Below are 11,900 nucleotides of genomic sequence, written 5' to 3' on the forward strand. Positions count from 1 at the left end.
CCAGTCACACAGGCCTGAAAGTGGGATGGACACCGAAAGAAGAGTCAGGATGCTCTGCAAGTCCTCGGCGCCCACATCGTGGCCTATGCCCTTGTCAGCAAACAAGCATAAGCACGGCATCACTACATACAGACAAACATGTCAGGCTAGATCCGACGAGCCGTACGGAGTACACATACTAGGGACATGTCCCACCTGGAGTGATCCTTGTAGCCACGTGCTGTCTCTGTGTGGAGAGACCAGAGACTTGAGACTGACGCATGCTTGCCCCTGCTACTCCCCCATTATGAGGCTGGGGCTCTCAATCTCAATCCAATGCACTATTTGGGAAAGACGGGCCTCCCGATCTCGGGAGCATTTTGACGCCAAATCGAGATGGCGCAAGGATGACCGTGGGGCCAGGCTGCATATGGTGACGACCCAGCTGGCTGGCACAATAACCCGCTGCAAAGCATAAACCTTCCTAGTTAAGATTTGTTTGTGCAAGTGTACTCCGTACAGAGCGATGCTTTGAGGCCGAGATGGTGTTGAGCACGTCGAGGTCTGCAACGGGCGATGGCGGCACCTCCGTAGTTGGTCCAGACTCCGGGTACAGACAAAGGTCATTAGCCACAACTGGGTAGGGCTTGCTGTCGCAACCACTCTCGTCGACGTCTATTAGACACAGGAATCGACGACGAGTTGCAATGTGCACTTGAGCACTAGCAACGCCCTGTCTTTGGTCGTAACTGAATATGGCAATGACGCGCTTGGGCGGGCCTATAGTGTACTTCCCGAGCAGGTTGTATTCTGCGCCTACATATAGCATTGTAGGGACATTTCAACAAGAGTACCAGCCCTGCCGCGCGGCCCCGACAGGTCTCAGGGTCGGCGGACGTGAATGAATGACCCTATACCTTCTCGTAACATGGTTAACTAAGTCATTATTAGCCCAAAGCCAAGAAATTTGCACGCGGCAGGAAAGTGTGCCAGTACCACATAGGTAGGTGAAGCCGAGGTCTCACTGGCAACGTCGTTTCACGCCGGTCTCGATTGAGAGCCACGAGGCAGACAAAAGGGGAAACGCCCCGCCCTGGCTGATGTCTGTTGGAAGACCAAACCCGGAGGATACATGTAGCACAAGTAGTACCTCTTCTGACGAACTGCACCCGAGTGCTCGTTCACGCCTGACCGATCGAGGTTTGCTGGTGGGGAAGATCTCGTTGTTTGGGGTCGGAGGCCAATTGATACTCCGTACTGCCGAGTGCCGGTGACAGGGGTCAGAGCCCTGGCTTCTCGTGGCAGCGGCTGAGACAGAAATGGTCCACTCCACTTTCGATTTGGGGTCTTTGCGGTTTGTTAAAGGAGAGACACGGGACAGGTATCAACATGGCATCCACGCCCGGGCTTGTTGGCGTCGCGTGCGGACACTAGGTGTACCAAAAACATGTAGGTTCCAAATGCCATTCATTGTCGCCATGATTGTTGTTGAACCTGCTCTCGTCGTGAGGTGGTTGTCCTGGGGAATTGATTCACTCGGGGGCTTGTTCTGATCCTAATCTGCATGGCTGGACGTCGGAGCAATTTGGAGTCTTGACCATGCCGCACCTAACCCCTAGGAACGGGCAATTTGGGCAGGGTGTGCTGATATTGCAGCCGTTTTGCGTCTGCGCCAGCGGTAATCCCCCTGGAGGTGGTGAAGCGGCTGGCACTGGCGATTGACTTTCAAACTCAGGATTTGCAGTATTGGGGTTTGACTGGCAGATCTGAAGGCGGAAAATGTCAATATGACCAGTCAAAGCAAACAAGCGCTGTGCTAAGGAGCTTTCCACAAGCCACTCTTCCCTTGCACTTTTGGTGACTGGAACATCATCCCGGCTTGGGGGCATCCAATCAGCGTGGTCGCAGGCCGAGCGCTGTCACCACTCCAAACCTGAAGACACCTGGCTGGCACTCGACACACTCGCATGGAGTGGTCTGATCATGGTACTCCGTAGAGTGAACCGGTGGATTCCCCGATGTATGTCGACATGGCTCCGCTTTTTGCCTGCCGCATAGATTGGTCTTTGGCCCCTAGCTGTGTTGACCGCCAATCTTTCGTCCTTCCAGCACCCTGGGTACTAACAGCCTATGCAACACGAGGCTCCTGTCGCTAGACTCGATCCTATAAGCACGGTAGCACGACGGCCTGCGACAACATACTATCCGACGGGTGAGGCCAGGGCCTCGTAAACCCAGGGTCCAGACCCCAGGGGTATCTCGTTCCTCCCCCGTCTCGTAGGGGCCCGAGCCTATGGACTGTCCTGCAGCCTCGCACCTTCAGCTAGCCTCTTTCGATGCCGCACGCTCTCCATTAGCGTGAAGACCCCTGTAGGGTTTCCTAGCTGGGTTGATGGATTCGGAAGATGTCTCGTTCGATCGGTCCCTACACACGAGCGCACGCCAGGTTAGGGCATTGACTGTGCCACCGGTTGCAATTGGAAGGAAACTGCGCACAAAGGTCGGCAACACGAGGTTGAGGCTGACGCTCGATCGTCCGGCTCCGAATTGCATGCCGCTAGTTGAGCGTCATGCCAGGTTCTTGGAGATGTCAATCAACGTTTGGCATGGTGCATGTATGGGCGTGATTGCAGACCGCATTAAGACGACCAAAAAGTCTGGTTATTAGTCGCTGTCATCTGTAAGTCAGATTCAGTCTTTCCTGTCATCCCTCCCTATCACACTCGTGGCTCGTGTTTCCCTCCTGCGGCAGTCTCTATAATGAAGCTCTATAATCTGGCTGCCCTCCAAACCTGCAGACGATATTTCGGTGCAGTGTGCTCACGGGCAGAATCTTCTCGTCGAACCCTTCAATCCAGCTGCCCTCGTGTTCGTCTTATCGAGGCTGACCGACCCGGCTGCGTAGGTTGTGCAGTGAGAGTGCTCGCTCTTGCGTGAGAGGACAAGGGTGTAACTTGCGACGAGGTGTTCGCTCTCCCGGGACGTGAGGACTGGAGGATACTCGGAACAGTTGCAGCGACCGTGGCAACCACATCACGATAGAGGATTCGAAGGGAGCAGATCGAGCAGGAAGGTGGATGAGCGAAGGGTCGCGAATCCGTAAACTACTAGCTGCGTGTTGCGAATGCAACTCAACCCCAGGTGACCAAGTGAGCGACCGACGGACACACGACACACGACGACACGCCAAAGACTTATGCTCACGCTCACGCTCACATCGGCCTGCGACGCACCCATCTCTCGACCTCACCGGGCCCTGTCATCGCCGTTGCCTCGCCTCCAAGAGCGTTCTCTCGGCCTCGTGTTCACCTCCAGTGTGCCAACGAAAGCAGCCCGCGAGCGTGGTGTATCTGTCGGGTCTCAATTCCCTCTCCGACCAGAATTCCACCTATATCGACCGGCATTGTCCAACCAGCCTGTTCAGGCACTGTCAAATTCGAATTGGCTGTCTTCTTCTCCCATGATCCCGGCTCTGGGATGAAATCAATCCACAACATCCCCGACACAGCCTCGCGAGTCTCGACGAAGGACTTGACCCTTTTGAGGTTGCAGGATTACCCTCTGCCCATTAGATCACTCTGATCGCTTCTTTGGCCCGACTTTCCGAGCTGCCGCCCACCGCCCACCGCACCCTCTCAGCCTCGAATGTTGCTTGCAGCGCCATGCTAGTGTGCCGCCTGCAGCAGTGTCAGTGTTCACGGTCCACATAGACTTTCTGAGTATTTGACCAGGCCCCGACCGAGCCGATATCAAAAGAGATGAGCTGCTGGCCGTGAACAGTCACCGTCCAGCATCTGCCTCCCTTTCAGTAGACCTATCAGGACGAGGAGCGAGCGCGGTTCACACACCAGCCGTCGCAGTCTGAGGTACTCTGTCCTTTTCGAGGGGTTCTTCTTCACTGTATGGCTGCGCCCCATCACGAACCACACCCTCGGTCCTGTGAGCTTCTGGTAAAGGCCTCTGATTGTCTGAAAAAGAAACAAGACGACACCCCCATCCTCAACAACCACATTATTCGCTGGACCATCGGCATCCAATCTCAAGCGCCGGCCATCGCACACTTTTTGGCCCGGTCGTGCAGACTGCAGTAGCTCCTACCTTTCCACAGGTCCTCTGCATCCCCGAGATTTCCCTTTTCCTCTTTCACCTCTCCATAGCTTCATCTTGTACCGGTCTATCTTTCAGATTCACATCGTTCGGTTCTTCAGCACTGCATACCGTCGCCTGAGCTCCTTCACTGCCGAGTGCTCTGTTCATCTGTATCACGATCTGGTCTATTCGCACACAGACTACAGATAACACGCGTTCGTCAGAAGCTACGCACTACGCACTACGCAATACCGTTCCCTCGATCTTTGATTACGGTCATCCGTCTCCATGCGTGCAGACGCACTCCAGGCCGTGGTCCAAAGAAAGCTCACTCTTGAGAGGTCTGTCGCTTGCGACTCTCGCTCCCAGAATGCAAAACTTGCTTCCCTTGAGATCCGCCGAACTGACAGGAATTGTGCACAACAGCGCTGCTTATGACCTGATTGTGGCCCAGCAGCCAAGCGATGGCCGTGCACTCTCCTCCCCCAGGCGGAACGGTATGGAACCTCCCACGCTTTAGCTTGTGCACCCATACTGATGGAGATCTAGCCAGGGGTGCCGTCAAATGGCCGCTCGACCCTCCTTGCGTCGTAGAACTGATACTCCACGATAACGATCCATCCAAGGCCTACCTTCATAGCCCCTACTGGTTTTGTACCATCGAGATCGAAGCACTAAACCACGAATCACTAAAATCTGATACCTTGACTGGCACTTTGACATCATCGCTCCACAAGGTCAAAATGCATGACAGCAGAGGTGCGAGGGATTTTATCCACTTTGTGGAAGTGTACTCACGTTCGCAGATCACGGCGTTTTCGTTTTCGGCGACCTCTACGTGAAATATCCCGGATACTTTCGTCTCAAATTCACCGTCTTCGAAATGCGTCAAGGGTAAGTCTTTCTAAAAAAAAAGACAGTCTTCAAATGTCATCTCCGTCCTGACAAGTCAATAGTCCGTCAAGCATGGTTGCAACCCGGCTTAACTCGGCTTATTCCAAACCCTTTGAAAGTATGTTCCGTGCCATAAAAGAACGCCTCTGCGGACGTTGCTCGAGGTGTATTGACATGAGTCCAGTTCAATCGTCCAAAATCCCCTCTCCTCTTCGCGAGTCGACAGTTCTGTCCAAGGCTCTGAGTGACGCAGGAGTCAAACTGCGAATCCGCAAAGAACCTGCGTGAGTTTTCTTTGTCCACGTGCGCGCCCCAATACTGACCAAACATAACTCAGGAAACGCAAGACGCAGCAATCAGACTGGGCGACTGATCATAGAATGCTCTGGGCAGCCAACCTTGTTCCGCCATCCGCAGGCGTGATGCCTCCCCCAGTGCGCAGCCATCAACAAGCACCGGTCTATGTCCATGGTGGTGAAAACATTTCTCATCGTCTCTCCTTTCACGGGCCTGGCGCGTTGGGGCTCCGAGAGCATCTGAACAGAGAGTATGGACCTGGGCCATCCGACAACACGGCATTCACATACCCTAACGCCATGACGCTTCCAATGCCGGGCAATCAGTCAGTCTCATCGAACCAGATTTGGGCTACCACGATGGCGCAAACCCAGTACCAGATACAAGGTTCAACTGCCATGGGATCAAACTCGAATATGGGATCAAACTCGAACATGGGATCAAACTTGAACATGGGATCAAAGTCGACCATGAGATCAAGAGGATCAAACTCGACGATGGAATCAAGAGGATCAAATTCGTCCATGGGATCAAACTCGAACATACTTCCAAGTTGCCAGTGGACGAACATCGGTTACCAAGACCAACAACAGCAAAACTACCATCAAGACCTCTTCCCCATGGGACCTGATGGAACAAACCAGTGGTCACCAGGACTGCCTCCGCCGCCTCAGAACCCCGAATCATAGCACGAGCTGGGGTGCAGTGACCGCTTGGGTGTTCAACAGAGCTGTGATCTTGGAAACCTTGACTTCTGATCCTCTAGACCGAGAGAAGTAAGCTGCGGGTATTGGAGGGAGAATTGGCTTGTGGTAGCCGACATCAGGTGCTCAGTGTCTGTCGTCTCTTGCAGATGGTACTGTCTTGGGCCGTATTCATCTCTTGATCGGTTGTCTCTCAGCCTTGACCATGAGAGGCGCAGAACAAAACATAATGAGGCGTTGACTTTGGGAACTCATTGTGATGGTATTTCTTTCCTTGTTTTCAACGCGCGAGCATTCAGGAGACTGGAGGAGGAGAACTGCAACAGCAAAGCCGGAGGGAGGAGAGCGGTGAATGCCACAGAGCTTGCTGTGTGCTCTGACGAAGGGTGTCGTTGCCACGAAAACGAATTTCCTAGACTAGCTGTTAATAATTGGCCTGTAACTCGAAAAATTGATTTGAATAACTCGAATACCGCGACTTGTAGCCGACGACGAGTTTGGGATTGGATCTATCGACGTATCTAGTGTCTACAGCCAGGAGTCGGGACAGCCCTGATAGTCAACGGCTCCTGGGAGGACAAGACGAGAAAAAGAAAAGAGAAAACTGCAGGCGCGAGGGAGCAGACAGCTTTAAATAAGGCGGATGGAGGTGCATATCAGGCGCAGGCAGCGAGAACCGCGCAGTATTCTAGTAGTCACGGCTCCATCTCCATCTTTGGTAGGAGGAAAATCTTGATCGAAGGTTGTCGCAACAACTGTGGGCTTCCTGATGGTGACATGCGCGCGAGACTTTGCCTGCGTCCGGCTCACGTTGGAGGGAACGTGCGGCGTAAAGTCTACTTCAAGGCCCATGTCTGGTACAGGATGGTGAGACTGGCGACAGAGACGGCGCATAGCGCAGCTGACTCAAGGACCAAAGATGGGAAGATGGTAAACACCTACGTCCAATGGGCTACCAAACAAATACCATTTGAAATGCTCGACGTCCTGCCATCCACATCCAAGCTTTCTCACCAAGAGACCTTATGTTTGCCTCATGAGCTCACGAGGGTTCCAGCTGCCTATCCTGTCCCTGATCCAGTATCAAATCGAAGCATCCTGCCCCCAGCCTTGACTAGGCCTAAGGCAAAGGCACATCTCTCGCTCTCCCTCTCACCCTCTCTTCCTCTTCCACTCAAGCAAGATCCAGGATCATCTGCCCAACCACCGAGCTCTAGAAGTGAATTTAACTCGGTTTCTTTCTCCATCCAGGATACTATATGCTGACAGTATCCTCCCGTCTCCATGACAGCTGCCACCTGACGCCGGGCAATTCAGACCGGTGAAGGAGAAGCTCGATCACACAAGAATGGAAAACTCGCGTCCTCTGTAAATTTGCTCGAAACGTACACGGGTGTCGGAGCCACCGGACCCAGAAGGACCTTTAGACTAGCCCGGCGGAATGCTTGGGTCAACCGGCCGTGAGAAGGCTGGGCTCCGCTCTCACAAGGCGAACTGGGTCTGGGCGTACTTTATATCGGAGTGACAGTCTCGATTAAGGCGTCTGACGTTAACTTTAATGGTACGCATGCCTTGCAAGGGTGAGGTCTGCATGGGAGATAGAGATTCACTGAAACTTAGACGCCGCCATGACATTCGATAGCGCTGATATCCCTTGTGGAATAAGTCTGAAAGGAGACAAGGAGTCACGTCGCAGCAGGAAATCTCCCTACAGCTTGTCAAGAAGATGGGGTTTTAGTCAGAGCGGTGAGTCTCATGTTGAACTGCCGACTCCATCCAGGACATCTCAAGGCACGAACTGCCGGGTCAAATGGCGACATAGCTTGGTCTTGATCGTGATTCGTCTCATAGGCATGCCTGTGTTGGTGTTTCACTTTTTCACAGAAGCATCCAGCCACGTATTGACCGAAGGGCTTTTATGGTCACAGCATTCGACTTTTCTTTACATAGTCTGCCCTGGCAATATTGAAATCATCTCAACCTGAGCTCCAGGGTCAGACAACAAAATGAACAAGAAACAAAGCTGGCTACAAGATATATGGAGCTGGGATGAAGAGGCGACATCTTCCTACCTTTATCTTGCCTGCGCCCAAGCCTTGTCAGGAGGATTGGCTCGGCCTCCCTAGAGTCGAAATTCCCGACAATGGGGTTGCTCGTCAACATCAATCCTTCTTTCTTGCCAGATCGATGCCGATTCCGTGCGTTGACTTCCTTGGATTCCCAGCTTGTCGGTGCCGCCGGGTTCAAATTTCAAACAAGCTCAGCACATCGAGTGCTTGAAGGCAAGCATGTGTGGTGGGTACAATACAACTCCACATATACTTGGAGGCCTGAAACAAACTGTGATGACACACTCCATGCAGTCTATATTCTTATTCAGGCAACATGGTCTGCATCTCTCTTTCGACTACTGCGACATGACTGGTGCCCTTGCAGATATAAGCCGACGGACTGAATCTACCAAAATTTCGCAGCACCTATTCCCGAACCGCCGCGCAAGGAGAGGCACCACAATCGGGACTCAGGCCTACGTATCAACGGTGGTGCACACTTCCCACTAGACTTGGTCCACGCCGGAGCCCGGGTCAAAGATCAAGTTTGAAAGGAGAATGGTTCAGCCGAGGCCTTCAAAACTAGACACATTCTTTATTTTCCTGGGAAACAATACACAGCCTTGACCGAGATCGCTGAGGCGGACCACAGTCCTCTATTCTCCAGAATACATCGAGTCAAGAGGGTCTGAACAAAAATACAAGCAAGAACGACACGGCTTGTGTTGTGTGAATAGTGAACCAGGTAAGCAAGCACTGCAATGAGAGGGCAACGGTCTAATATTTCCAGTGCTACAGCCTCAGCCTACGCTCCATGCCTGGCGTGAATCCCAACCTCGCTCTCGTTCTCGCTCTCGGTGGCAAACCACGATGCAGACAACGCAAAGAAGATCAGATGACAGCTTGAAGCTAGAGTCTGAGAACAATATAAGCAACGGTGTCTGGTGGCCGCCCCGACGTGTGAGCATTCGAGAAGATGTGTGAAGATTCAGAAGCTATGCGGAACCGGCACATACTAAGAGAGAGAGAGAGAGAGAGAGAGAGAGAGAGAGAGAGAGAGAGAGAGTGTGTGTGTGTGTGTGTGTGTGTGTGTGTGTTAGAGAGAGAGAGCACTGGTCCCAACTCTCGAGGACATGTCAAAATTCAGTGCCGCAACAGATACCGTTACAGCGTCATTGAAAGCAGGGTTCGAGTCAACACTGGCACAATATTACTGCTACAACCATATCTGTGACTGGCATGTCTATATCTGAGAAACATGGATGATTGCAAGATCGAGTCTCCTTATTGTTTGTTTACAGGGCAATAAGCAATATCAAACCAAACCAAACCCAGGGTCAATTGTCAATGTCGCCGTTGGTTTCTGCCCAAAGAACCCAGATCCAACATTGAGGTCATACAGGCCAGTATACTCCGTACTCCGTAGTTTGTCGTGATTTTCCACCACAATGCCGATCACGTGACCCGCCCAGCCCCTGAACCGACAAGGCTGACTGAGTCTACGGATAGTCCAAGGCTGAGGTTGGAGCTCAAGCTTGAGTCATCTACCACCACCACTACCACCACCACCACCACAGACTACTTACTACTTACATACTGCGTGGCTTTTATGGTTCCCTTTTGAACACGAGCCGCACCACCATAGAACTACTTACTGCGTGCAGTGGCTTTTATATCCCCTTTCAGAATTAGAACACGAGCCGCGCATGATCGAATGATTCACTTCATTCTCCCCTTCTCATCTGTATCTGTATCTGTACCGTCGTCTGCCCCTACACTACCATATCTCCCATCAGTGTCTATACTATCTATATCGTCGTCCTACCCCTAACTTACCATATCTCCCATTAATATGCCCGCGCGGGATTCGACGTGAACTGAACTGAATTCTGCTCGGCGGACCACCAACCAATATCACATGTTCAAAGGCAACACTATCACTGACAATAACACTAACACTAACACTATCAGGAGGCATCAGGCATCAGGTATTCGGTATTAAGTGTCAAGCATCAGGAACTAGGTATTAAGCATCAAGCATCAAGCATCAGTCACCAGATAGCAGCCACCAGGTATCGGCTAGTAGATAGTAGACATCAAGCATCAGCCATCAGCCATCAGGCGCAGACAGCAGACAGTTGTTACTTGATTTTGTTCCATATTGCATACATTATGTTAGGTTATGTTAGGTTTCAAAACGCGAGCCATGTTCCGGCTTCGCTTGTGAGCACCAGTAGCCATAATGGAATGGAAACACTATCCTATCCACCAACCGCCAACCACTAACTCGACTCCAACAACGTTGACCTATAAACCTTAGCCCAACCACAAGTCCAAACCGAGGAAGAGGGGAAAGGGGAAAGAAAAAAAAGTCAAACTCTGTTATCTAGTCCTCCAGTTCAGCCCATTCCAGTCCACTCTATCCTATCCTATACCTTGAGGCCATTCGAATCTATCCATACCTTAAGGGCCATTCCAATCTATCATATACCTTGGGGCCATTCCATTCTATCTTATCCTATACCTTGAGGCCATTCCATCAGTAGGCATAGGTATGCGTACCCGTAGTTGATGGTTGCTGGTTGAATGGGCCACATGTCACCGCACGTACCGAAAACCGAGCTTGCATAAAAGTGAAGGTGAAGGTCCTCAAGGGTTCCCCGGGAGGCAATCCAAACAACCCAATCCAAACAACCCAATCCAAACCAATCGAACCAGTCAGTATATACAATGCATGGCTGCGGCGGTTCGTTCGGTCCCGCAAGTCAAATTCCATTCCAATCTCGAGACCCTGACCCAGTCCAAACCCGCAACCGAACTTGAACTTGAACCTGAACCTGAGGTAATGAGATTAGTGAGGCGGTGAGACAATGAGACACAAAAGAACCTAGAACCTAGAACCTAGAACCTTCTGACTTAATTAAGGGGGCGGAAACAAGGTTGTCTTTGTTAGATTAACGCAAACACTGTCCAGACAAGTGGAATCCACTATCCTGGAAACTGGAGACTGGAGACGAGACTAGAGACTGGAGACGAGAGACGAGAGACTGGAGACTAGAAACTAGAGACTAGACACGGAGACTGGATATCACGCGCCCAAAAGGCAAAAGGCAAAAGTCCCTCATGGTCAGAGCCAGAGCCAGAACCAGCGGTAGCGGTGGTTGAACGCTCCGGTGTCCGCCCACACCCCACAACCGAACCGGGCAAAGTCAAAGTCAAAGTCAAGAACCAGTACAGTCACAAGCACAGTCGGAAGCAAAAGCTCAAGTAAAAGCACAACCACAAGCACGCTCACAAGAACCAGCACAGTCACAATCAAAAGCACAATCACAAGCACAATTGCAAAGGCAAATGGAAATCCAAGCGAAAAGACGAACCGACCCTGACAAGCCGGCCGTACCTAGATGCTCGTGATTCGAGGAAAGAACGAACGAACGAACTAACGAAACCCAACTGTACAGATGAGATGCCGCACTATAAGTCAGCATGTTGAGGCAAGGGGACCCAACCCAACCCAACGTGGCCCGGGCTGGCCAGGCCACCCCCCTTGGGATATGTAGGTAAGTAGGTAGGCAGGTATCTAGTTAGGTATCTATATCTAGTTAGGTATCTGGGTAGGTATCTAGGGAGGTAGGTATCTAGGGAGGTAGGTATCTAGGGAGGTAGGTATCTAGGGAGGTAGGTATCTAGGGAGGTAGGTATCTAGGAAGGTAGGTATCTAGGGAGGTAGGTATCTAGGGAGGTATCTACCTAGGTAAGCAGGTATCTATCTATCTATCTAGATCCAACCAAGCCAATTACACGTAACATAGACGAGTACGCCGTACACCGTACTCCGTACCTACACGAGAGTACATTTTTGAAGCCACGTTTACAGGTCTGACTC

At 51.7% G+C, this 11,900-nt stretch overlaps 1 protein-coding gene across 1 annotated transcript; it reads left to right on the forward strand.

Annotated features, from left to right (window-relative positions):
• Nucleotides 1-4,438: 4,438 nt before the first annotated feature.
• On the forward strand, nt 4,439-4,966 carry A1O3_02516 (uncharacterized protein; the record flags this gene model as incomplete). Its single annotated transcript, XM_007732656.1, has 3 exons — nt 4,439-4,565; nt 4,618-4,827; nt 4,875-4,966. The coding sequence occupies 3 exons, from the start codon at nt 4,439-4,441 to the stop codon at nt 4,964-4,966; spliced, it is 429 nt and encodes a 142-aa protein (XP_007730846.1).
• Between the last annotated feature and the right edge of the window lie 6,934 nt (nt 4,967-11,900).

The sequence above is a fragment of the Capronia epimyces genome, assembly GCF_000585565.1.
Source record: "Capronia epimyces CBS 606.96 chromosome Unknown aczIQ-supercont1.2, whole genome shotgun sequence".
NCBI lineage: Eukaryota > Fungi > Ascomycota > Eurotiomycetes > Chaetothyriales > Herpotrichiellaceae > Capronia > Capronia epimyces.